We start from the raw sequence: 27,287 nt of genomic DNA, 5'->3' as shown, positions 1-27,287 counted from the left end.
ATCACATTTATTATTATTGAAGCGCTACACTGTTTCTATTACTTTATTTGCTGAACTTTGTTTGTTTTTGGTGTTGGCTGCTGTTTTGGCTGTTGAGGCCTTTTTCTACATATACCAAACTATAGCGCAGTGTTTTCCCCCTAACTGTGTTCTTTATTTTACAATTTGGTTATAAAGTATATGATTGTTTTAATTATGGTGCCAAGTTGCCTCCCAGGTCCCCCATATATTTGGAGATGAGATTCTTGTAAAATAAAATATTTAGGTGTGGTGAAGTAGATCCTCAGTCAGGTTTTTAGATTTTATTTACTTATATTTCAATTCTTGCGGCTTCCTCCTGTTTTTGTTTAATGAAAGCAAAAGGAAATGTCCAGCTAAAGTTTTTGGCTTTACTTTTCCTATGGTACACAGGAGTGCAATTTTGCACTCCTGTGATCTGTTTTCAGCAGAGCGGGCTGAAGTCCGCTCTCTGCTGGTATCACTGATTTTCAGTCCAGTTCATCCCGACCACGGAGTCTGGATCCGCCAGGTGCCTGGACTGACACCCGCCTCAGGCTCTCAGCGAGCCACTAAGAGCCTGAGACTGCTTTGCCCTATCCACAGCCCAGCGTTTCAATGAGCGAGGAGGGAGCAGACAGTCTACAGCTCTCTGCTCATGGAGCTCTTTTGCCGCGTACACACGATCAAACAATCCGGTGGAAAAGTCCGGCAAACTCAAGTCCGCCAAACAATCCCCCGTGTGTAGCCTCCGGCATACTTTTTTGACCCGAAAGTACGGCGGACTTAGAATGCCGTGTTGCACACCAATCTTCCCGCCGGACTCGCATTTCGGCGGACAATCCGGCCGTGTGTATGCCAGTCCGCCGTACTTTTGAAATGAGCGGACTTTTCCCGCCCGGAGAAAAGTCCGCCCATTTCGAGCGGGTCTCCAGGTAGGCGGGGCCCGCGAAGGAGACGTCGCTGGCCCGCCACCTGGTATGGACTTAAAGGGGAACCCCAACGCCGAAAAAAATCGGCGTGGGGGTCCCCCCCAAGTCCACAACAGACCCTTGTCCGAGCTCGCTACCCGGCCGGCCAGGAAAGGGGGGGCGAGCCCTACCCATTCACCTGTAAAATAAAAGTACAAAAAAAAACACAACACACGAGATAAAATACTTTATTGCACAGCTCCGGGGGTCTTCCGTCTTCGGGGGTCTTCTTGTAGCTCTTTTGCTAGCGGAGGAGTCCGGCTTTCTTCCTCGCCGCCGGCCTCTTCTTTCGACTTCGGGGGTCTTGTTCCCCTCTTCGGTTCTTCTGCCGGGCCACCGCGCCTTCTTATAGCTCTTTTACAGGCGGTGGCCCGGTCTTCTGTCGCCGCCGCCGCCTTCCGTTCTTCTTCTTCTTCTTCTTCTTCTTCTTCTTCTTCTTCTTCTCCAGGAGATGCTGACTGTTGACGCGCCCCCCCCCCTTCCCCTAGGCACCCCCCATGTTGAGAGCACACGGCCTGGTACGGCTCAGGGGGGGCGCTCGCTCGCCCCCCCCCCTTTCCTGGCCGGCCGGGTAGCGTGCTCGGACAAGGGTCTGTTGTGGACTTGGGGGGGACCCCCACGCCGATTTTTTTCGGCGTTGGGGGTTCCCCTTTAAGTCCATACCAGGCGGCGGGGCCAGCGACGTCTCCTTCGCGGGCCCCGCCTACCTGGAGACGCGCTCAAAATGAGCGGACTTTCCTCCGCGTGTGTGGGCGAGTCCGTTCATTTCAAAAGTAGGGCGGATAGTACGGCGGACTTAGTACGCCGTATTAGTCCGCTGAAAAAGTGCCGTGTGTGGGCAAGTAGCCCGTTGGGAAAGTCCGAGGGACAGTCTGGCGGAAGTCCGCCAGACTAAGTACGTTGGACATACCGCTACGTGTGTACGCGGCTTTAAAACCACGTGATCTGGGGTGTTCGATTGATCGGCTCTCAGTTTAGAGGTGCTGCATCAACGGACTGATGCTGAATCCACCTAGGTAAGTATGATTGGGGAATAAAAACAAAAACCTTTTACATTTTTTTTTTTTTTTTTTTACATGACACTGGATCTGGAGGAATCATTTGTATATATGAGAAATGTACTGTAAACAATATAAATGTTACTGAATAATAAAACAATAGTCACGGCACAAGCAGCTTAAGGAGACACCAAAAGGAAAGGTTCCCTGAGGTATGAGACACAAGATACTCAAGGGGATACCGAGGTGACTGCAAAGGCTGTTGTGACATGGGCTGATGTCTGATACTGGGGAGACAGGATAGACTGGGGACTTGGGAGGAACAGGACAGTCTTTTTGTTCAGTAGAGGTAAGCCCTACAAAGAGTTGCGGTTCAAAGACTGAGGAGCTGCCTTGCATCTGTCAAAGCATCCTGCAAGGGGTGTTAGGCTCTGCTGCAGGATGGACAGACAGAAAACTTTGCAGGAACCAAGGGTACTCAGAAGAGAGTCTCTGAAAGCACCAGTGTACAGGAATCACAGGACTGAAAACTGGGGTGCTGGGGTCACCGAAAGATTTATTGGCAAAGTGTTAAAAAACTGCTGGAGCATTACAGAAGCCAAAGGGCATTCATAGTGGTCATCTCTGCAGTTTTCCACTTGTTTCCCTCTTGTATGTGAATCAAGTTGCAAGCGACAGGTAGGACGAGCTTCATAAAAATTTGGCCCCTGACAAAGATGGTTTTGATTTATAATAATCTCTCTCTCAACACACTGTATATAAATAAAAAAAAATGGGGCAGACTCAATGTTCCACTTGGTCTTTTTATGACATTACTGTTCCCTTTTCCTATTGAATTCGTCCCTCAATAATTGAAGGAAGGGCAGAGTGATGCTAGACCAAAATTAAAGAAACACCCAAGGGGGTATCAGAAACAATAAACTATTTTTTATACAATATCTCACAAAAGTGAGTACACCCCTCCTATTTTTGTAAAATATTTTATTATATCTTTTCATGTGACAACACTGAAGAAATTATGCTTTGCTACAATTTAAAGAAGTTGTCCCCTCAAAATAACTCAACACAGCCAATGATGTCTAAACTGCTGGCAACAAAAGTGAGTACACCCCTAAAGGAAAATGTTCACATTGGGCCCAATTAGCCATCTTCCCTCCTCGATGTCATGCGACTCGTTAGTGTTACAAGGTATCAGGTGTGAATGGGCAGCAGGTGTGTTTAAATTTGGTGTTATCGCTCTTACTCAATTATACTGGTCACTGGAAATTCTACATAGCACCTTAATAATTCTGAGGATCTGCAAAAAAATTGTTGCTCTATATAAAAATGGCCCAGGGTATAAGAAGATTGCCCTGAAACTGAGCTGCAGCGTGGTGGCCAAGACCATACAGTGCTTTAACAGCACAGGTTCCACTCAGAGCAAGCCTTGCCATGGTTGACCAAAGAAGTTGAGTGCCAGTGCTCAGCGACATATCCAGAGGTTGACTTTGGAAAATAGACGTATGAGTGCTGCCAGCATTGCTACAGAGGTTGAGGGGGGGGGGGGGGGGGTCAGCCTGTCAGTGCTCAGACCATATGCTGCACACTGCATCAAATTGGTCTGCATGGCTATTATTCCAGAAGGAAGCCTCTTCTAAAGATGATGCCCAAGAATGCCCACAAACATTTTTCTGAAGACAAGCAGACTAAGGACATGTATTACTGGAACCATATCTTGTGGTCTGATGAGACCAAGATAAACTTATTTGGTTCAGATGTGTCAAGTGTGTGTGTGGCAGCAACCAGGTGAGAAGTACAAAGACAAGTGTGTCTTGCTTACAGTCAAACATGGGGGTGGGAGTGCCATGGTCTGGGGCTGCATGAATGCTGCCAGCACTGGTAAGCTACAGTTGAGGGAACCATGAATGCCAGCATGTACTACGAAATAGGGAAGCAGAGTATAATCCCCTCCCTTTGGAGACTGGCATGCAGGGTAGTATTCCAACGTAATGACCCTAAACACATCTCCAAGATGACCACTGCCGTGTTAAAGAAGCTGAGGGTAAGGGTGATGGACTGGCCAAGCATGTCTTCAGACTTAAACCCTATTGAGCCTCTGTGGGGCATCCTCAAATGGAGGGTGGAGGATCCTCCTGCTCCATGATGTCGTCATGGAGGAGTTGAAGAGGAATCCAGTGGCAATCTGTGACACTCTGTTGAACTGCATGCCCAAGAGGGTTAAGGCGGTTCTGGAAAATAATGGTGGCCACACAAAATATTGACACACTGGGCCTAATGTGGACATTTTCACTTAAGGATGTACTCACTATTGTTGCCAGCAGTTTAGACATTAATGGCTGTGTGTTGAGTTCAGGCCCGGACTGGGACAAAAGAATAGGCACAGGCATTTTGGACTGAGCAGCCAACTTGTACAGGGACCCGGGGAGGGGTGTTGGTAGACATTTGCGAGGTGGTTGGTGTGTCTGTCCTCCACACTGTAATGTGCAGGGACACTGTGATATAAAGGGAACTGCACTGTAAAGGGGCACTGTAATTGCTTTCCGCTTTATATTACAGTGTCCCGGTTCTATTTTGGCCATACAATGCTAGTACTGTTTGTCTTCTATTGTGCCCACACTGCCCAGTGACACTGACCTGCTCTCTCTGGTGGTGCCGGTACAGCGTGGCTCTCTGGTGGTGCCGGTACAGCGTGGCTCTCTGGTGGTGCCGGTACAGCGTGGCTCTCTGGTGGTGCCGGTACAGCGTGGCTCTTTCTTGGGGTGCCGGTACAGTGTGGCTCTTTCTTGGGGTGCCGGTACAGTGTGGCTCTTTCTTGGGGTGCCGGTACAGCGTGGCTCTCTGGTGGTGCCGGTACAGCATGGCTCTCTGGTGGTGCCGGTACAGCGTGGCTCTTTCTTGGGGTGCCGGTACAGCGTGGCTCTTTTTTGGGGTGCCGGTACAGTGTGGCTCTTTCTTGGGGTGCCGGTACAGTGTGGCTCTATTTGGTGGTGCTGGGGCTATTAGTTCCCCCAGTTTAGTCCTCTTTCTTTTTCAATGTCTCCTGTAGTACCTGCTACAGTGTAGCACTACTCAGCTTGTTTCCGTGTTTTCTCTTTTCCCCAGCACAGTTCATGCTGAGGACTGTAGGCTGTAGCGGTCTCCCTGCCTAGACCAATTGGGCCCCCTATCTCTGAGACTACGTTTCCCATGTTGCCCCACTATTTTTTTTCTGATTGGCCTCCACCATGGCCAATTGGGAGGGTAGAACAACAAGCTTGAAGCTTTCTTCTCTCCCGTGTTGCCGATATGAAGGGGGGGGGGATCCTGACAGTGGGCCGCAGCTCCCCCCCTTACCCCACTTTGCGGACACCTATGGCTGGAGGAGGAGGAGCAGTCCATAGGTGCCTAGAGCGGAACTGTCAGCACTGCTCTGAGGCTGAGCTGTGTGCGAGAGACACACAGCTCCACCCATGCAGCCACTAGTTCTGCTGAAGACACAGGCACGGCTGCATAGCAGTAAGCGAGCGGCGGCTGTGGCCTGTGTTAACCCTGTCCAGGCCATGGTCGCTGCTTACCTCCCACTGTGCGGCCTGATCATTAACAGGGCACTGAACGGGTAGCCCCGGCCCACCGGGCAAATGCCCAGCCTGCCCTATGGCCAGTCCGGGCCTGGTTTTGTAATTTTGAGGGGACAGCAGATTTCCACTGTTGGATTAGCTGTACGCTCACTACTTTACATTGTAGCAAAGTGACATTTATTCAGTGTTGTCACGTGAAAAGATGTAATAAAATATTTTACAAAAATGGGAGGGGTGTACTCCCTTTTGTGAGATACTGTATATTTATGGTGTTGCCTGTTTGCTTGCCATTTTGATTCCCTGCATGCTTTGCAGTTTCTTTTCTGCTGTTTTTGCCTTCATTTTTTTTCCCCAAAATGTTTTATTAATGTATAGCAAAAATAATACAAAGATAAATGCATCCAAAGAAAAACATGAAAATATGTAGGTAGCATTTAGACAATGGAATGAAATGAGGCTCACATTGGATGGAGAAAATTCCAAATATAGTGCAAAATATATAAACAATGGTCACTTATGTAAAACATGTACAAGGCAGAAACTGTTTAGCATGAGCACTGGAATACATAGTAGTCATCAAAGATAGACTTGCCCTAATTTTGCAATTACAATTGTTTAGGCATTCTTATAGTTGCATAGTTTAAAAAAAAAACACAAGTCCATCTATTTCAACCAATAAAGGGGGGGGGGGGGGAATCCTACAATCCCATATACACAACCCTATACCCACAGTTGATGCGGAGGAAGGCAAAACCCCCCAGCAAAGCATTATCCAACTTGCACCAGCAGGGGAAAAAAATCCTTCCTGATCCCCCAAGAGGCAATCGGATATTCCCTTAATCAACTTAACCTATAAGACCCCTTTCATATTTTTAGCGGCATTTTACCGCCGGATTTGCGGCGCATTTCGCCCGCTAGCGGGGCGCTTTTACCCCCACTAGCGGCCGAGAAAGGGTTAAAACCGCCAGCAATACGCCGCAATAGCGGCGTTTTGCCGGCGGTATTACAGGACTGCCCCATTGATTTTAATGGGGAGCAGCGGTGGAGGATCGGTAAACACACCGCTCTTTCACTGCTCCAAAGAAGCTGCTGGCATGGCTTTTCCCTGACGTCCTGCCAGCGCACCCTCGGGCTTTCACACTACAGACAATGGTGCAGCTTTTTTAGGGCAGGACTCAACACCAAGTTCACTATATGGACCACTTACAGTAACTCTATCTGGGATATTCCTCTATATTTACAAGATTACCTTCCTCATTGCTATCGCCACTGCATGTTGGCAGTTTTAACCTGTAAAAGGGTCCTTTTTTTTTTGTGCAACACAGTCAAGGTCTCTCTGCTTCCCAAGATGGTTTATTCCCTTCCCTTTCTCTTGAACATTGTTCTCACCTTTCTCCACAACATCCAAAGGAGATTTCTCTTCATTGTCTAGAGGTGGTACATGCTCTATTCCAGTCTACCTCAATCCTCCTTTAGACAGTCTGATTCTCTGTGATTCTTGAAGGTCCCATAGAGACCAGACTGCTTCTCATTCCACTATCAGGTGAATTGCAAGGCTGATCCTATTTACTAAGTTTTACCGGATAGCCATAGCCAGGCACTCTGTACACTTTGTTAACCCCTTTTCTAACCTGTGGTTTGTGGGCCTGTTGGCATTCGGTTTTCTGTGTTGCCAGTTCTGTTTAAAGAAGTTTTTATTAATTTTTTTTGCAGATTTTCAAATAAAAAAAAAATTTGATCTGAGTCTGATATTTAGCAGTTTCAACCTCTAATAGTATATACGATATATCTCTTCTGTCATTCTCAGAGTGGATTAGAAATGTTGCACTGTAACCATATAGTCGGTTATTGGTATTTAAGAATAAATTGACTTTTTTTTAAAAAATTTACATATTTACTAAATTATACACCACACTTTTTTTTTTTTTTTAAGGTTAATCGAAACAATAATTGGCCAACTAATTGATTATGAAAATGATAGTTTGTTGCAGCCCTACTTCTATAAGGCTACTTTCACAATGGGGCGTTGCAGGTGCTAGCGGTGAAGCGGTGCTATTTGGCCAGTAGCGGGGCATTTTTAACCCCTGGCGCTTTGCAGGCGAGTTTGCAGCGCTCCCTCATTGTTTTCTATGGGAAGGGGCGCTTTAGGAGCGGTAAATACACCGCTCCTACAGCACTCCAAAGATGCGGCTTGCAGGACTCTTTTGACCATCCTGCAAGCACACCGCTCCAGTGTGAAAGCCTGAGAGACAGCAGCAGCAGCTGTTTCAGGGTGCTTTGCAGGCGCTATTTTTAGCGCTGTAGCACCTGCAAAGTGCCCCAGTGTGAAAGGGGCCTTAGTGTTTTACTATTCTAAACTTGTGAGTACCATTTTTAACAAATAAAGACATACTTCAGAAGTACACAACGTTTTGTCTATTTCTTTGCTTTAACAAGCAGTACCTAAACAAGGACCTTCATTGCAGGATCAAAAGATATACTTTAAATGAAAGCTGCATATTAAAAATATTTTAAACTTTAAATCATATTGATATTTTAAAGCAAATATGTGCAATGATTGCATTTACTTATATTTTAATAATCCCAATGAATACTAATACTAAGAAGCTCTACTAAGCCATATTGTATTTCATTCTCTTATTGGTTTATTTGACAACAATATATATATATTTTTTTCAAACTGGTGAATCTAGAATTTCAGTAATGAAATTAAAACACTATAAAAACCTGCAAGGTACTTAATTCATCCTAGCTATACTATGCTTTGAAGGGTTGTGCAAAGAGCTGCTTCCGCCCAAGATATTGCATGCTTGAGTTGCACATAATGTTTTCATCACGTACATTTCTTTTTTTTTTTTTCAGGTGTCTACTTTCACTGATTTTCTGCCAAACATGAAAAGTTTTTTGTCACACCTTCAAGAGAGAAACTTGGTACAGAACAGCATCGTTGTGGAACAGGTACAGATACAATGAATAAAAAGATGAAATAGAAAGTGGTTGATGGCGCTACCTAATATAATGAAGAGTGATCTATCAAATTATTCTTTAGTTGCAGCTCAAACATTAATACACAGTGATACATAACACCTAGCTCCACCCAAGGAGTGTAACTAATTAAATTGATCCACCTGTGTGTAAACAGAACTATCAGCCCAAAACCGGAACCCTGAGCCCACACTGGGGAATGGATCCTACCGAAGAAATTAGGTGATAGATTTAAAGCAGTGTATAGAATGTGATAAAAATTTAATGAAATCCATGAATAAGTACCCAATTCATTATACATCCAAGCAGATAAGGTTAAAAGTGAAGCTCCATAATACATAGAATCCAAACCCCAAAAATGAGATATTGTGTACAGAAAATGTCAAAAAAATAAAAATTATATATACAGTGGGGACAGAAAGCATTCAGACCCCCTTACATCTTTCACTCTGTTATATTGCAGCCATTTGCTAAAATCATTTAAGTTAATTTTTTTCCCTCATTAATGTATACACAACACCCCATATTGACAGAAAAACACAGAATTGTTGACATTTTTGCAGATTTATTAAAAAAGAAAAACTGAAATATCACCTGGTTCTAAGTATTCAGACCCTTTGCTGTGACACTCAAATATTTAACTCAGGTGCTGTCCATTTCTTCTGATCATCCTTGAGATGGTTCTGCACCTTCATTTGAGTCCAGCTGTGTTTGATTATACTGATTGGACTTGATTAGGAAAGCCACACACCTGTCTATATAAGACCTTACAGCTCACAGTGCATGTCAGAGCGAATGAGAATCATGAGGTCAAAGGAACTGCCTGAAGAGCTCAGAGACAGAATTGTGGCAAGGCACAGATCTGGCCATGGTTACAAAAAAAATTATGTTGCACTTAAGGTTCCTAAGAGCACAGTGGCGTCCATAATCCTTAAATGGAAGATGTTTGGGACGACCAGAACCCTTCCTAGAGTTGGCAGTCTGCCAAACAGAGCTATCGGGGGAGAAGAGCCTTGGTGAGAGAGGTAAAGAAGAACCCAAAGATCAGTGGCTGAGCTCTAGAGATGCAGTCTGGAGATGGGAGAAAGTTGTAGAAAGTCAACCATCACTGCAGCCCTCCACCAATCGGGGCTTTATGCAGAGTGGCCCGACGGAAGCATTTCCTCAGTGCAAGACGCATGAAAGCCCACAAGAAATTTGCTAAAAAAAACACCTGAAGGACTCCAAGATGGTGAGAAATAAGATTCTCTGGTCTGATGACAAAGATAGAACTTTTTGGCCTTAATTCTAAGTGGTAAGTGTGGAGAAAACCAGGTACTGCTCATCACCTGTCCATTATAGCCCCAACAGTGAAGCATGGTGGTGGCAGCATCATGCTGTGGGGGTGTTTTTCAGCTGCAAGGACAGGGTGACTGGTTGCAATTGAGGGAAAGATGAATGTGGCCAAGTACAGGGATATCCTAGACGAAAACCTTCTCCAGAGTGCTCAGGACCTCAGACTGGGCTTAGGGTTTACCTTCTAACAAAAGACAATGACCCTAAGCACACAGATAAAATGACGAAGGAGTGGCTTCACAACAACTTTGTTACTGTTCTTGAATGGCCCAGCCAGAGCCCTGACTAAAACCCAATTGAGCATCCCTGGAGAGACCTAAAAATGGCTGTCCACCAACATTTACCATCCAACCTGACAGAACTGGAGAGGATCTGCAAGGAGGAATGGCAGAGGATCCCCAAATCCAGGTGTAAAAAACTTGTTGCATCTTTCCCAAAAAGACTCATGGCAGTATTAGATCAAAAGGGTGCTTCTATTAAATACTGAGCAAAGGGTCTGAATACTTAGGACCATGTGATATTTCAGTTTTTCTTTTTTAATAAATCTGCCAAAATGTCAACAATTCTGTGTTTTTCTGTCAATATGGGGTGCTGTGTGTACATTAACCACTTACAGACTGGACCATTTTGCTGGTCAAAGACCAGACCACTTTTTGCCGTTCGGCACTGCGTCGCTTTAACTGACAATTGCGTGGTCGTGCGACGTGGCTCCCAAACAAAATGACGTCCTTTTTTTCCCACAAATAGTTTTCTTTTGGTGGTATTTGATTACCCCTGCGGTTTTTATTTTTTGCGCTATAAACAAAAATATCCCCCAAAAAATATATTAAAAAAAACAATTTTTTCCCTCACTTTAGGCCGATACGTATTCTTCTACATATTTTTGCTAAAAAAAATCGCAATAAGCGATTGATTGGTTTGCGCAAAAGTTATAGCGTTTACAAAATAGGGATAGTTTTATGGCATGTTAATAATTAATTATTTTTTTTACTAGTAATGGCGGCGATCAGCGATTTTTATTGTGACTGCGACATTATGGCGGACACATCGGACATTTTTGACACATTATTGGGACCATTGTCAGTTATACAGCAATCACTGCTATATAAATGCAGTGATTCCTGTGTAAATGACACTGGCAGTGAAGGGGTTAAGTGTTCCTAGGGGTGTGTTACTAACTGTGGGGGATTGGGCTTTCATTTAGTGAACACTGATCTCTAGAAATAAAAAGCTGCGCCAACCCTCTAATTAAATGACAAAAATCTAATATTAAAATATATGAATAATTATCATTGAATAATTATAGCAATCAAATAAACACCATAAGTGCATAAAAATCACAAAAATACATAAAGAAGTAAAAAATATCACAAACAAAAGTCCAATCATAAAAAGTTCATATGTGAGTCCAGATAAACGTTTGTGGCACCACAGTGATTCAACACATTCCAAAAGCGCATGAAGTGCCCGTCACCATATAGTGAATGCGCTTACCAGAAAATATATAAATTAGAGCGTTTGTATATAGTCGATGGGTCCCATCAAAGATATCCTCCTTTTAGTGGGTCAGCACTCCATCTCATAACAGTACTCTCCGGATATTAGTCTATTCAGTGGTCCCAATAGGGAGCTCAGTAATCCCCAGAAAAGAAAGGAACCGACATAGCATAATATCGTAGGGACAATTTATTGAAAGAAAAAGTAGCACACTTACATGTGGGTAGATAAAACACAGCGTATAGGAACAATATGTAAAAAGCCGGCCGGCAAACAGGAGCCCGTCCTCCTCTCCTACAACGTGGTGGCGTCACTGCGTGCCTTCCCAGACGCGTTTCGTCATACCTGACGTTGTCAATGGGGATACCATTGACAACGTCAGGTATGACGAAACGCGTCTGGGAAGGCACGCAGTGACGCCACCACGTTGTAGGAGAGGAGGACGGGCTCCTGTTTGCCGGCCAGCTTTTTACATATTGTTCCTATACGCTGTGTTTTATCTACCCACATGTAAGTGTGCTACTTTTTCTTTCAATAAATTGTCCCTACGATATTATGCTATGTCGGTTCCTTTCTTTTCTGGGGATTACTGAGCTCCCTATTGGGACCACTGAATAGACTAATATCCGGAGAGTACTGTTATGAGATGGAGTGCTGACCCACTAAAAGGAGGATATCTTTGATGGGACCCATCGACTATATACAAACGCTCTAATTTATATATTTTCTGGTAAGCGCATTCACTATATGGTGACGGGCACTTCATGCGCTTTTGGAATGTGTTGAATCACTGTGGTGCCACAAACGTTTATCTGGACTCACATATGAACTTTTTATGATTGGACTTTTGTTTGTGATATTTTTTACTTCTTTATGTATTTTTGTGATTTTTATGCACTTATGGTGTTTATTTGATTGCTATAATTATTCATATATTTTAATATTAGATTTTTTTCATTTAATTAATTAGAGGGTTGGCGCAGCTTTTTATTTCTGTATTTCTGTTGGGTGTCATATCACATTTATTGCTGCTGCCTGTTTTATATAGAGTTTACTTGTTTTCACGAATTTTTCCCCAGCGCGGTTTATTTTTTTCCATTAACACTGATCTCTGCTCCAATCACATGGAGCAGAGATCAGCGTCACTAGTTGCTAGGCAGAATGGAGAAATGCTGTTTACAATGGCATTTCTCCATTCAGCCGTCTCGTGACACGATCGCGGGTATGCCCGCGGCGATCGAGTCCGCGGGACCCGTGACCAGACTCACGGCCGGCGGCGCGCTCGCGATGGCAGGGCGACATTGAAGATTGGACGTACCTGTACGCCAATATGCCTGCCCGTGCTATTCTGCCGACGTACATCGGCTTGCACTGGTCGGGAACCAGTTAATGAGGAAATAAATGATTTTAGCAAATGGCTGCTATACAAGAGTCAAAAATGTAAGGGGGTCTGAATGCTTTTCATCCCCACTGTATGTATGTGCGTATGTGTGTGTGTGTGTGTGTGTGTGATTATATATATATATATATATATATATATATATATATATATATATATATATATATATATATATATATATATATATATATATATATATATATATATATATATATATATAAAACCAAAATTGGTAAAGTTCAAAAAAAAAGTGCGACAAGCCAAAAAAATACAAAAATCGCACCAAAAATCAAAAACACCACAGTAATCGCACCATTCATAAGGGTAAATGCATCCATTCCAATGTGGTTAAGTGTTCATGCTCTAATAAGTTGCAGGTGACTTGTAGTACGTACAAAATCTTGGTGACTTGTAATGCTCACAGAATCTTGACAGGTGACTTGCATGTTCCCCCTCATAGATCCCCATTCACCAGCTTCAGTGCGCATGTAGATCCACAGTGTAGACCAGTATCCGTTGTCCACGTCCGCAATCCCTTAGGCAACCTTCAAATATCCAGGCAGTGGCAAGTATAGTTGAAAATATTCCTCATGGAAAAGAAAAATCGGCTCCCATAGTGCAGTATCCAAAAAGATTAAAAAACTCAAACATTAATAAAACAAACGCACAAAGGACAAAGTCCATCCACCATTTGCTAACTGATGGCTAGCATAGGCAGCCTAAGCTGAAGGTGGGCAGCTTGCATTCCAGCTGTGTTCCACCTGCATGCTGTAATGTTCGGAAGTCACGTGGTGTGCGTGATGATGCCGTACGCGTTTCGTCATAGACTTCTTCAGTGGCGGTGTCATCACGCTGCACACCACTATGTTAAGTAGGGGAGAGCAGCCTTTAGATCCCTCTCACCTAGCTGCGACCTGGCCAATCCATAAGAGAGCCGGGGAATTCCCGCATATGCCCAACTGATTAAAATTCAAGTAGGGAAATGCCGGTAACGGAGCAAGTGTACTATAGAAACTACAATATGGAAATTACATAATACCTATAAGAGAATCTATATAGCAGAAATAAAATACAGTGTGCATCTGTTTTACCCAGACTCCCCCTATAGACACAGGTTGGGAGCACAAGTGTCAAACGGGAACCAAAGCCAGATATTATCTGGTTAACATATGTTTAGGTGTTGAAAGCGTGAAATAACACAAACACTTGGATCCCCCATACTCCCCCCTATCAACAGAAAGTGCGACTGTGGGTGCTATAAAAAATGCAGCATGAAAGAACACAAATACCTGGGTCACCCAGATTCTCCCTGCCAGCAGAAGGTGGGAATGCGGGTTCTAAGAAAGGTGCAGCAAGAACATGCTCATAATAAACAAAGGTACAGATGTCTAAAACCTAAACCATATTAAGAATATGAATAAGGGTTACTCTTAGCCCTTGTACACACGGTCGGACATTCCGACGGAAGCTGTCCGATCGGACCGTGTTGTCGGATAATCCGTCTGTGTGTGGGCTCCATTGGACTGTTTCTGTCGGAGTATCCGACGGACCAAGTTTTCCAACTTGTCTATAAAATTTTCCGACAACATGATCCGATCGGACTTTGTCCGATCATGTGTAGAGAATTCCGATCGGACAAAGTGCCACACATGCTCAGATTAAATTCCTAAACCAAAGCTATTGGCTACTAGCCTGAACGTAGTCCCGTCCTAACGAAATAACATCATCACGTTAAGTACTATCGGATTTTCTGACAACTTTGCCCGACTGTGTGTGTACAACAGTTTCAGACAAAATCCGACGGATTTGGTTGTCGGAATGTCCGACCGTGTGTACAAGGGCTAAGAGATCGACACCAGCATATACCCCATTATATTCCCAATTGGATAATTATAAAAAAAGAAATGAGGCTAAAGGCTTATAGGCAGCCTCCCAAAAGTAAAGTGGAAACCATACACCACCTAACCAATCCGCCAGTATAAGGCAGGTATACCAGGGTTAAGTGATGATTTTCTCAGCCTACACCCTATCAAAGATTTAGATTTATATCTCTAACTTAAGCCAACATAGGGGCTGACATCTCATACATCCAATCCCTCCCTGAAGGGGAGGATGGAGCTACAGATGTATACTCTGATAGACCTCCACCATAGGAAACGATTTATATTGTGCTGGTTATGTGTAAACCAAGGGGGGCCCCCCATCCATATTGCACACTCTAGGTAAATTTAATACCCTAAGCGGGAAAAAGCAAGGAAGTATGTATGTACACACACGTATAGGGTAACTACCAAGGGATAAGGATTATGACGTGCCACATCATGGATTGGCTATAAAGCAGTTGAGATCTATATCTAGGTTGAGGCCCCTAGGAGCCAGGGACCCCAACCGGTAGATGCAAGCTGTTTCATTTTGTGATATGAAAGTTGTTTTATTTCCTCCTCTCCAATGATCTTTGAGATCGATCCCATAGAATATTAACCCAATAGGATCCCTCTGGTGTACCTTATCAAAATGGCATGATTATTTTTAGGGAACCCCTTCCTAATGTTGTTGGTATGCTCCCGTATACATACAAAAAGGGGAAGGGTAGTTCTACCCACGTATTGCAAGTGACATGGGCATTTGATGACATAAGTCACATGAGTACTCTGACATGCAATTAGTTCCCTTATCCGGTATTCTCTGTGGTCAGTTTTTGACTTAAAGGTTTCCCTTTTACGGGGTTGTTTCATACTGACTTAACACGCCAGACAATTCTGGCATTTGTAGAAACCCTTCATTTCTGGAAAGATTTTTTATTTTATTTTTGCGGTGGATTGATTACATTATAGACTAAGTAGTTTCGAAGGATAGGTGCTCTCCTATACACAAATTTTGGTTTGTTAGGCAGTATCTGTGATAGAATACGATCCAATATAGGCCAGTATTTTTTCAAAATATGCTCAGAGGCTTTATATTGGGTATTGAAACCTGTAATAAAGGCCATCGCCATTTATTTTCCTTTCTGATAGATTTTTTTAAGCAGGTTATTTCTTTCCATGCTTGCTATATCAGTGTTACATTTTTGCAGTTGATCTCGCTTATATCCTTTTTCATGGAAAACGGTCAATCAAAATATCGGCCTGTAGTTTGAAATCATCTATTGTATCACCGTTTCTGGGTAACCTCAGCAGTTGGCCCTTGAGTATATTCCCTTTCCACTTAGGGTGATGACAGCTGGATGTTGGTATGTACCCATTACTGTCATTACTTTAAAGAAAGTCCTAGTGCATTGGTTCTCCCCTCTTTTAAAGATCTCCAGGTCCAGATAATTGATCTTGTGGTCACGCCATTTCCCATAAAACGTGAGGCCATATCTATTATTGTCCAGGTCTTCCAAAAAGTGTTCAAATGATTCAGCTGTGCCATCCCATAGTATAATAAGATCGTCTATATACCTGCGGTACAGTTTCAATTGGGGACGTTTCTTAGCATAGACTTACTCCCCCTTAGACATGTTAATGAGGAGATTAGCTACACTTGAGGCGTAGCGTGCCCACATCGCTACTGCTTTCGTTTGGACATAATTGTGGTAATACCAAATATAATTGCAACTCATGGCGAGCTCCAGACCTTATAGGATATAATTAATCTGTTCCTGTGTTATGGCTGTATGTTATTGTAAGGCTTTCTCTACGCTCAACAGGCCATCTTTCTGGACTATGCTCGTGTATATGGAGTTTACATCAATGGTGGCTAATAGATAACCCTAAGCCCCAATTATTTGATGGAGATCCCCTATAAGCTGTGAACTCGCGCAAATAGGATCTCCTTTTTTGTGCCAGTGGTTTGAGGAATATATCAAGGTACTCCCCCAATCTTGACAACACCAATTGTATCCCGCTGAAAATTGGTATGCTGGGTGGCTTTACTAGCCTCTTATGGATCTTGGGGGTATAATAGATTACCGGAGTCTTTGAAGAATTAGATACCAGATATTAGGCCTCCTTGGCATTCAGTATTCAAATATCCTTGCCTTTCTTGACAAATGCCTTAAATTTTTTCTCATGTGACTTTAGGGTTCCCTTTAAGCTTCTTGTAGGTGTGTTCTGCCTTCAGTAAATGTCCCATCTCTTTTTCATAATCGTGCTTATTTAAAATCGCCAGTCCTGCCCCCTTGTTTGCTGGGTGTATAACAACCTCAGTTATTTTACCTAATTAATAGTTTTTCCAAAAAAATTTTTTAGTTTTTGTGTTCTCTTGCAAGTTTCGCTAGATCATCTTCTAAAATTTTTTAAAAGCTCCCATGCATTGGTTACCAGATGTCTTGGGATTAAATATAGATTTATTTCTTAGATTGATTTGTAAATCTACTGACTCATCCGTCATTCTATTATCTTTATTGAATACAAAATGTTTCTTTTATATTGAGTTTTCTCATGAATTTTTGTAAATCAATGAAAACCTCAAATTTATCCAGCGGTTTATCTGGCGCATATTTCAATCCCAAGTCTAGGGTCTTAATTTCTTCATCGGTAAAAAGGGCATCGCTAAGCTTGTATATCCCTTTTTCTAATACTCGTTGTTGCTTTATTTCTCCCCCCTCTAGTTCCCCTTGTCTGTTTCCTCTTTCTGTGTTTCTCTGTATGGGTGCCGCATCTCTTCCTCAACTGTCGTCCCACTCTGACCTGGGGTGGGTAAGTTCTCCATAATTCTGGGATCCATCTGGTGGTTGTGTCTCCATCACTCTGTGGTATCTCTCTCTTGGGCCCCCTCTGTTCCCATTCGGTAGAATTTCTGGGGAGGCAGCAACCTTTCTTAATTTGTCCTAAGCGCGGTACCCTTTTACCTGTACAGATGCAATGAAAGCGGAGTTATATAAATTAAACAAAGCATAATTACAACAATTTTAAGTTAAAAGCATCAAGTTTATTCCATCATATTCAACTCGCATGTGAGTAGAAGTAAGCAGGCATTTGTGTATTACAAAACCATGGTGATTCCTTTAGTCCAGCTAGGCAGAGGTGATCAGCAGTCCAGGGCACTTTGGTGGTATCTGTATATATATCTATCCCTTAAAACAGGAGAGATCGGTCTACGGAAGCTGTCTGACCACGCTCCTGTCTTGTTGACCTCGACACTAGGGGAAGAGATAAGATGTCCAGGGACGTGGAGGTTAAATGAAAGCCTGCTCCAACAGCCGCAACATGTGAGCTCCATAAAGTGTGATATTAGGCAGTACTTTGCCACCAACACTTCCCAGGAGATTTCTTCATGGGTGGTATGGGAGGGGCACGAATGTGTAATTAGGGGCTCCCTTATTACGCTAGGAGCACATATTAAAAGGGCGCCAGCAAGAAATTACACTCCTGGAACATACAGTACCTGACCACGAGAATGTGTTTCCAGTGCGATCCCATCACGCTGGTTCTCGGTGACAGGGTACTGTACATGTCATGCTGGCTGCAATGGGAAAATGTCATTTTTGCTATTGCAGTGAGCGCGAGAAAGAAGCGAAAATGTTGCCTCTCTAATAATAAAACTGGCATGGGTTCCCCTCCAGGGTCATACCATGCCCTTATGTCTGGGATAGATTTTAAGGGGAACCCCCTACGCCAAAAAACGGTGTGGGGGTCCCTCCAAAATCCATACCAGACCCTTATCTGAGCAGGCAACCCAGCCGGTCAGCAAAGAGGGCGGGGACAAGCAAGCGCCCCCCCCCTCCTGAACCATACCAGGCCGTATGCTCTCAACGTGGGGTGCTTTGGGGAAAGGGGGCGCCCTGCGGCCCCCCCACCCCAAAGCACCTTGTCCCCTTGTTGAGGACAAGGGCCTCTTCCCGACAACCCTGGCCGTTGGTTTTGGGGCCTGCGGGTGGGGGGCTTATTGGAATCCGGGAGCCCCCTTTAATAAGGGGCCCCCCCTTGCCTATGTGAAGGAGTATGGGGAACATCGTACCCCTACCCATTCACCTGGGGAAAAAAGTGTCAATAAAAAAACACACTAAACAGGTTTTCAAAGTAATTAGGCAGCTCCAGGGCTCTTCTGACTTTGGGCCTTCGTGCTCTCTGGCCTCTTCTCCAGCTCTCTGGCCTCTTCTCCCGTTCTTCAGCTTCTCCTCCTGGTCTCTGGTTTTTGTCCCCCTCTCTGGTTCTTCTGCCGGACTCTTTCGCTATCTTCTTCCACCTCTTTTGCTAGCAGTGGCCCGGTCTTCTCTGTCCTTCCCTCTTCTCTTCTTCCGATGTTGACACAACACTCTCTCCCGCTGTAATACCATGTGCGAGGTGCGCAACGACTTATATAGGCATGGTCCCCGGGTGATGTCACACGGTGACCCCGCCCCTTATGACGTCTCGGTCCCAGCAGGCCTCGGGACTATATAAGTTGTTGCGCACCTCACACATGGTATTACAGCAGTAAAGAGCGTTGTGTCAACATCCGAAGAAGAGAAGAGGGAAGGAGGCTAAAGAAGACCAGGCCACCGCTAGCAAAAGAGCTGGAAGAAGATAGTAGAGGAGCCTGGAAGAAGAACCCGGAGAGTAGGACAAGAGGCCTGAAAGCCGAAAGGAGTCGGAAAAAGACCCCCGGAGCTGCCTAATAAATTACTTTGAAAGAAGTAGAAAGAGAGAAAGCAATTACGCTACCGGCTTAATAAGTGTCCGCTGTGACCACCAATGCCTCGGAGTACAGTGTGATGTTATTGAAGATTGAAGTGATTTGATGTGTTTTTGGAGTGCTTTCTTTCAAATTGTTCATGTGAGTGCATAAAAGGGTGGATTATTTTAAATTAAAGTGTGTTGATAGTATTGCACTATTGGAGGTCTCTTTTCTTTTGAGGTTCTTTTGATATATACCTGTAAAGCCCCATACACACGAGCGGACTTTTCAACATCCAAAGTCTGACGGAATGATTCCGGCAGACTATTCGATCGTGTGTGGGCTGCAACGGACTTTTGATTCGCAAAAGTCTGACAGACTTTATAAATGGAACATGCTTCAAATTTTTCCGCCAGAACTCTGCCGGACCCAGTTCCTACCGAAAAATTCCCTCGTGTGTGTGCTATTCCGACGGACTAAAACCGACGCTAGGGCAGCTATTGGCTACTGGCTATGAACTTCCTTATTTGAGTCCAGTCGTACGTCATCACGTTCGAATCCGTCGGAGTTTGGTGTGATTGTGTGTGGCCAAGTCCGCTCATTCGAAAAGTCCGTCAGAACTCTGTCGGAACTCCGTCAGAACTCCGTCGAAAGTCTGCCGGACTTAAGTCCTGTCGTGTGTACGCGGCATAAAAGTTTTTAAAGGAGAATGCCCAGAGATTGGTGATTGAACATCTGATATCATCTCGTGAGAGATTTAATGCTCTACTAGCCTAGCACGAGAGTGCAAGGCTCAGCAGCTGGTGAGTCCCCCTACGAGGGGGGTCGCAATCACTGATGGTGTGGTGAAGGATTTAAGAAAACAGTTTGGACACCGAATAGTTTTTTGATAGAGGGATTATTGCTGGAAGATTTGCAATCACCTCTGGGTGACGGACTATATTTTTATATATATAAATTTTTTTGGCGAATTGCAGGTCACATTGTTTTGCTCACAATATTTCATGTATAAAAAATTGTTATGTTTATGTTCACTGTGAGGAGTGGATATCTGTAATCTTTTTTTGTGTGTTTGGTTGATTGATCAATGCAACTAGCACAAAGTAAGATTTATTAGATAGATTGAGTGAATTAATTTTTCACACAGCACTAGCGCTACTAGGTACTATTTATTTGGAAATTACGATTAACAGATTTTTATGCACCTACAATTTTTGTACTTTGAAAACCTGTCTAGCAATTATTTTTATTTTTCTCAAATCGCCTTTCAGGACAACCCCGGAGAGAGTGTAGCTCCACCTTGCAATCAGGAAACACATGCCCACTTTAAAAACACCTCCTCCTCCTCCATGGCTTCAGTTATTGTGTTTCCTCCTTGGAGGAAGCATGTGCCTGAACCAGGGAGAGCTACACTCTCTGCAGGGGAGTAAGGCTTACCTTTTGTTGCAGGTTGTTTCTCTTTGACCCCCAGCAGCATCTCCACGGGGAGAGGACTCCTGGAGCTCCTGGTCCCGCCATCTCACGGGAGTAAGGACCCTCGGAGTGCCGGCGTCGGGTGCCCGGTGTCCGCTTGTTAGCGCAGGGAGGGCTCTGTTGCTGGCGGAGGCCGCTGCAGGTCAGCGGCATGGCTCCGTTTTCGGCGCCGGGTCCCGGGCGGCGACGGCGTCGTTCACGGTGACGCGCGGGCGCTCTGAGGGGGCGTGGCGCCGTGGTTCAGCGCCTGGAACGCAGGGGTCATGGGGCGGGTCAGGTGACCGTGTGCTTCCGCTTCCGGCCGGCCTTGATGACGCGGAGGCCGGGAAAATTTAAAATGAGAGCTGTTTGTAAAATAGCTGCCTCACTCAAACGATGGAAGAGTGCAAGCCAGCTATGGCGGAGACAGGCGCCCCCAGCACCGGTCCAGCCCAGGTACGTAAGGTGCACTGGCACCCTCTGCTTTACTGTGGGTATGTCTTTGTTTGTTCCCCCCTCTTGGGGGCCTGTCGCTGCAGGTCAGAGGTGGACTTCGCTCTGACCTTTTGCAGCCTAGTTCTGGGGTCTCACTAGTAGGTCTGTTTGGTGGTGGGTCTCTGCACTGGCTTGGTGTTAAGCAACTGGTTGTTGAGAGCTTTTAGTGAATTAAACCTGTATGTCGTTTCAGGAAAAATCACTAGGAAAAGCTAGACCAGGTCAGAGAAAATGTCCTTCCTGCAAAACCCCCCTCAGAGATTCATGGCAGAAGGCAATGTGCAGAAATTGTATCAGAGAATTGGTGGAAGAGGAAACATCTCAACAATATAAGGATTTGTTTTCTTCGGTTAAAGAGCTGACAAACTCTTTGAGTTCAGTCAAGTCCATCCTGATACAAAACCCTCCCGCACAGACCGAGCCTCAGAACTTACCGCCCAGCCCCAGGGCGTCGTCATCCAGACAGGTGGAAACTGAAGAGTCTGGAGACGAAGGGGGTAGTACTCTCATCTCCTTCAGGGATTCTGAGGAGGAGGAAGAGGAAGAAGATAGCAGGGGCTCCAAATTCAAGCTATCACTAGAGGAAGTAGATGATATTTTAAAAGCAATCTACACTACTCTAGAAATTCAGGAAGAAAGAGTACAACTGTCAGTTCATGACAAAATGTACCAGGGGTTGGACGAAACAAAACGGCGAGTTTTTCCTGTCCACAGGGTCCTCTCAGACTCAGTGAGAAAGGAGTGGAAGGACCCAGAAAAAGCCCCTTTCTTCTCTAAAGCTCTCAAAAGAAGGTTTCCCTTCGAAGATAAGGACTCAGAGGTTTGGAACAAGAAACCCAGAGTCGATGCAGCTTTCTCGCAGGTATCCAGACGAACGGATCTAGCCTTTGAAGATATGGGGATCCTTAAAGACCCAATGGACAAAAAAGCTGACTCCATCCTTAAAAAAGCTTGGGATGCTGCGTCAGTCAGTCTAAAACCAGCAATGGCAGCTACGGTGGTGGCCAGGAATCTGGAATGTTGGGTAGAGAAGCTGAAGAGCCATATTGAGGCGGGGACACCCCGCAAGGATCTCTTAGAGTCCTTTCCACTGATCCTGAATGCAGTCAAATACATGGCGGATGCATCAGCAGAATCAGTTAAACTGGCCGCTAGGTCTTCGGCTCTTGTAAATTCAGCCAGGAGAGCAGTTTGGCTGAAAACATGGTCTGGGGACACTGCCTCTAAGGTCAAGCTGTGTGGTCTTCCCTTCTCGGGTGACTTGCTCTTTGGTCCTGATTTAGAGTCTGTGCTGGATAGAACAGCCGATAAAAAGAAGGCTTTTCCAGTTAAGAAAAAGCAGATTGCTAAAAAGAATTTTCGTGCTTTTCAGCAGTCCCATAAAAAAGACCAGGAGCACAAGAGCAGATGGGGTTCACAGAAGGGCAAAGGCAGGGGTGGAGTCCTCTTTAGATCTCCCCCAGAGCAGTCCCCTAAGAACAAGTGACAATATCTCCCCAGTGGGGGGGAGACTGTCAGCTTTTCGCGAACAATGGGACAGGCTGTCTCCAAATCTGTTCGTGAAGAGCGTTGTCGATCAGGGGTACAGGTTGGAGTTTTCAGAACTACCCCCGAGCAGGTTTTATGTGACAACATTGCCAAGGGATCAGGAGAAGGCCTCTGCAATGAAGCTGTTGTTACAGGAGCTGATACAGCAAGAGGTTCTGATTCAAGTCCCAGTAAGCCAGCAGGGCGGGGGTTTTTATTCACATATTTTTCTGGTGAAAAAACCCTCAGGGAAGTACCGTCTAATCCTGAATCTGAAATTCCTGAACAGGTTCATTCGGTACAAACATTTCAGGATGGATACAATTTTCTCCATCACAAAGCTGTTGACCCCAGAATGCTTCATGGCATCCCTGGACCTAAGGGATGCCTACCTTCATATACCAATTCATCAGGCATCGCAGCAGTTCCTGCGCCTGGCATTGAAGGTAGGGAGTTCGGTATGGCACCTCCAATTCAGGGCTCTGCCGTTCGGACTCTCGTCCTCTCCCAGGGTCTTTACGAAGATTATGGCAGAGGCTTTGGAACCCCTGAAATTGAAGGGGATTCCAGTCGTTCCTTATCTGGACGACCTTTTGTTTTTTGCAGACTCCAGGGAGCAGGTCCTAGTCAATCTCCAGAGGGCCCAGTCTCACCTCGAGGGCCTGGGATGGCTTCTAAACCTAGAGAAGTCAATCCTGACCCCCTCACAGGAAATGAAATTTCTGGGGTATACATTAAATTCGATTCTCCAGAAAGTTTTCCTGCCGTTGGAAAAACAGGAAAAGTTACAGCTAGCTGTACAGCGGATACAGAGCAACCAGACAGTCTCAGTCAGGATGGCTATGGCAGTTCTGGGCCTGCTTACGGCAGCAATCCCGGCTGTTCAGTGGGCCAGGTTCCATTCCAGACCCCTTCAGAGGGAGGTTCTGTCAAGCTGGTCCCATCAGGATCCTTTGGAAAAACAGCTAAAAATTTCGTCAAAGACGAAAAGGGCTCTTTGGTGGTGGAGAGACCAGGCAAACCTCTCAAGGGGCCTGGTGTGGACCTTTCCTGTGGACAAGCGCCTTACTACAGACGCAAGTGCCTGGGGCTGGGGAGCCCATCTGGATGGTCAGACATCTCAGGGGGTCTGGTCCAAACAGGAAGCTCAAAGATCATCCAACTGGAGGGAGTTGAAGGCGATCTTTCTGGGTTTAGTGGCATTTCAGCAGAGTTTGAGAGGCCACCATGTTCAGGTGTTGTCAGACAACACAACAGCGGTTACCTACATTATGAAGCAAGGGGGAACCAGAAGCAGGAGCTTGATGGAGCTGGCCAATCTGTTGTTAGCCTGGGCAGAACAGAACACAGCCTCACTATCGGCAGTGCATCTGAAGGGCTCTCAGAATTTGTTTGCGGACCTCCTAAGCAGGCGCAAATTGCTAGAGGCAGAATGGAGTCTGAATCAGGAAGTGTTCCTGATGATCTCCGAGGCCTGGGGGGTTCCTCAGGTAGACCTTTTTGCCAGCCAGCAGAACTCAAAGGTGGACAGATTCTTTTCTCTTCACCGAGGAGATGCAGCAATAGGGTTGGATGCATTCGCTCACCCCTGGCATTACCAGCTGTGCTATGCCTTTCCCCCCTTTCCTCTAATTCCACTAGTACTGAGGAAATTCAGGGAAGAAAGGACAGACTTAATACTAGTCACTCCTTTTTGGCCAAAAAGACCCTGGTTCGTGGGTCTTCGAAACCTAGCCTTTGAAGCCCCCATGGAGGTTACCACTCAGAAAAGATCTGTTATCCCAGGGGACAGTAAGTCATCCAGAAGTGGAACTCCTGCAGCTAACCGCCTGGTTTCTGAGGAGGACCTGTTAAAGGCTAAAGGTCTCTCAGATAAAGTAGTAAAGACCCTGCTGTCCAGTAGGAAGGCAGTTACACAGGCAATTTACATGAAGGTCTGGAAAAAGTTCAACTCCTGGTGCAGTTCTAGAGAACTCAAGGTCAAGAGCACGGTGTCAGTCTTGGAGTTTCTCCATGAAGGAATGGAGAAGGGTCTCGCAGCCAGTACCCTGAAGACTCAGGTGGCTGCCTTATCAGTTTTCTTTGAAAAGACTTTATCTAAAGAAACTTTAATTTCTAGATTTTTTAGGGCTCTTGCTCGAAATAGACCAGTAGCCCTTAAAGACTTTCCCAGTTGGGATTTGTCTACAGTTTTACAGGGTCTCTCGGGAGCACCGTTTGAACCCTTACAGGAGGCTTCTTTGCAGAAGGTGGTTTTAAAAACAATCTTTTTGGTGGCCATCACCTCGGCCAGGAGAGTCAGCGAGCTCCAAGCTCTAGCTATTACAGAACCCTTCCTTAGAATTTATCAGGACAGGGTGGTACTGAGGACGGATCCAGCATTCCTACCGAAAGTATCCTCAACTTTCCATCGATCACAGGAAATAGTGTTACCTACATTCTCTGCAAGCCCAGCAAATGCAGGAGAGGAAGTTTTTCACACATTGGATGTGAGAAGATGTCTTTTACAGTTTCTGAAAGTTACTAAAGAATTTAGAAAATCAAACGCCCTCTTTGTGATATTTTCTGGATCACGCAAGGGGGAGAAAGCTTCTAAAAGTACGCTGGGTAGGTGGCTTAAGTTGGCTATAACAGAAGCCTATAAAGCAAAAGGAGAAATACCTCCCTCAGGTATTGCTGCCCACTCTACTAGATCCACGGCAGTTTCCTGGGCTGAAAGGGCCGGTGCCACGCCTGAACAAATCTGCAAGGCTGCCACTTGGTCCAGTTATTCGACATTTCTCCGGCATTACCGGTTAGATCTACTGTCTGCAGCAGATCAGGCCTTCGGCAGGAAGGTACTGCAGGCAGTAGTCCCGCCCTAGGGTAAGTTTCTCGGTTATCCTCTCCGGGGTTGTCCTGAAAGGCGATTTGAGAAAGACTCAGTTAGACTTACCGGTGACGGTATTTCTAAGAGCCTTTCAGGACAACCGTTACTTCCCTCCCTAGGTTATGCTTAGTAAATGTATTAAGTTCTACCATGGTGTTGTGCTTTCTGTGCTTTGTTTTCCAGCGTCGGAAGGCCACAATAACTGAAGCCATGGAGGAGGAGGAGGTGTTTTTAAAGTGGGCATGTGTTTCCTGATTGCAAGGTGGAGCTACACTCTCTCCGGGGTTGTCCTGAAAGGCTCTTAGAAATACCGTCACCGGTAAGTCTAACTGAGTCTTTTTTATTGACACTTTTTCCCCCCAGGTGAATGGGTAGGGGTACGATGTACCCCATACTCATTTACATAGGGTGGGGGGCCTGGATCTAGGTGCTCCCGAAATTCGATAAGCCCCCCTTCCTTAAAGCACCCACCCCCCATGTTGAGGGCATGCGGCCTGGTACAGTTCAGGAGGGGGCGCTCGCTTGTCCCCACCCCCTTTCCTCACCGCCTGGGCTGTGTGCCCGAATAGGGGTCTGGTGTGGATTTTGGGGGGGCCCCACGCAGTTTTTTCGGTGTAGGGAGTTCCCCTTAAAATCCTACTACTCCTAAGGGCCTGGTATGCTCTTGGACGGGAACTCGTGCCGTTTTTTTTTTTAATTTGGTGTGACGTTCCCCCTCATGATTCATACCAAACACAGTGCCTGGTATTGGTGGGGATCGAAGTCTGATCTGCCCCCCCCCCCCCCCCCGGGTCGAACCTGGCCTCAATGTCAGCAATGCTTGTCACTAATTGGGAAAGGAATTGACACATTTTTCCTTTCCAGATGAGCGAGCCAGCTCGGCGCTGGATAAAAGCAACGAGGTTGACACAATATCGCGGTCACCTACTGTATACTTATCCTGGAACAATCTCATAAACGCTCCCTGGCAATTAAGACAGCAGTTGACCCCAAAATATTAAGAGACACTTAATTCTGTTCTGCTTACAAAGGCGAAAACAAAACGTATGTATTCCCGGAAATACTACTGTGAATTCAGAGGTAAGCCCAGGGAGACTGTTGGCCTGAGCTCTACGGTACACTAAATACAAGATCCATATATCTACTGTAACACCTCAGGGCTCTAAACTACACAAATCTCAAGGTTTCGCAAATTGTTTTTAAAATCGTTATGACAAAACTACAATTTACCCAACAATGGCGCATCGTCAGACCTCCCGCCTCGGACTTTAATAATGGATGACTACCTCCAAAATTCTGTCTGCCACAGAGAAGAAATAGCGGGCTCCATAACTGAGATGGAAGTTCTGGGAGTGATGCATGGTATGGCAACAAATAATGCTCCTGGCTCAGATGGTCTCGCCTTGCTTTACTATCAAACTTTTTCTGCTCTCCTAGTGCCCAGACTGGTACATTCTTGCAATACCTTGTTGGATGGACAGGCCTTGCCCGCAGCCACTCTTTCTGCACACACTACCTTAATCCCCTAGGAGGGTAGGGATGGTTCAGATTGTACAAACTATGATCCCATCTCCTTGTTAAATGTGGACCTAAAGATCTTCAAAAAGGTTTTAGTCAATCAATTTC

General features: G+C 45.2%; 1 protein-coding gene across 3 annotated transcripts in view; it reads left to right on the top strand.

The window, feature by feature from the left end:
- Positions 1-27,287, top strand: part of TERT (telomerase reverse transcriptase) — a 381,041-nt gene that overhangs the window by 168,664 nt on the left and 185,090 nt on the right. For all 3 annotated transcript variants that reach the window (XM_077491847.1, XM_077491845.1, XM_077491846.1), the window contains exon 7: positions 8,386-8,481. In XM_077491847.1, coding sequence (XP_077347973.1) covers positions 8,386-8,481 — 96 coding nt within the window. The remainder of the gene's footprint in view (positions 1-8,385; positions 8,482-27,287) is intronic.

This window comes from Lithobates pipiens, unplaced genomic scaffold, assembly GCF_037356315.1.
Source record: "Lithobates pipiens isolate NorthernLeopardFrog02 unplaced genomic scaffold, aLitPip1_a1.2 Scaffold_19, whole genome shotgun sequence".
Classification (NCBI taxonomy): Eukaryota; Metazoa; Chordata; class Amphibia; order Anura; family Ranidae; genus Lithobates; species Lithobates pipiens.
The sequence above is the reverse complement of the archived record's forward strand: the minus strand, read 5'-3'. Positions and strand labels throughout refer to the sequence as shown.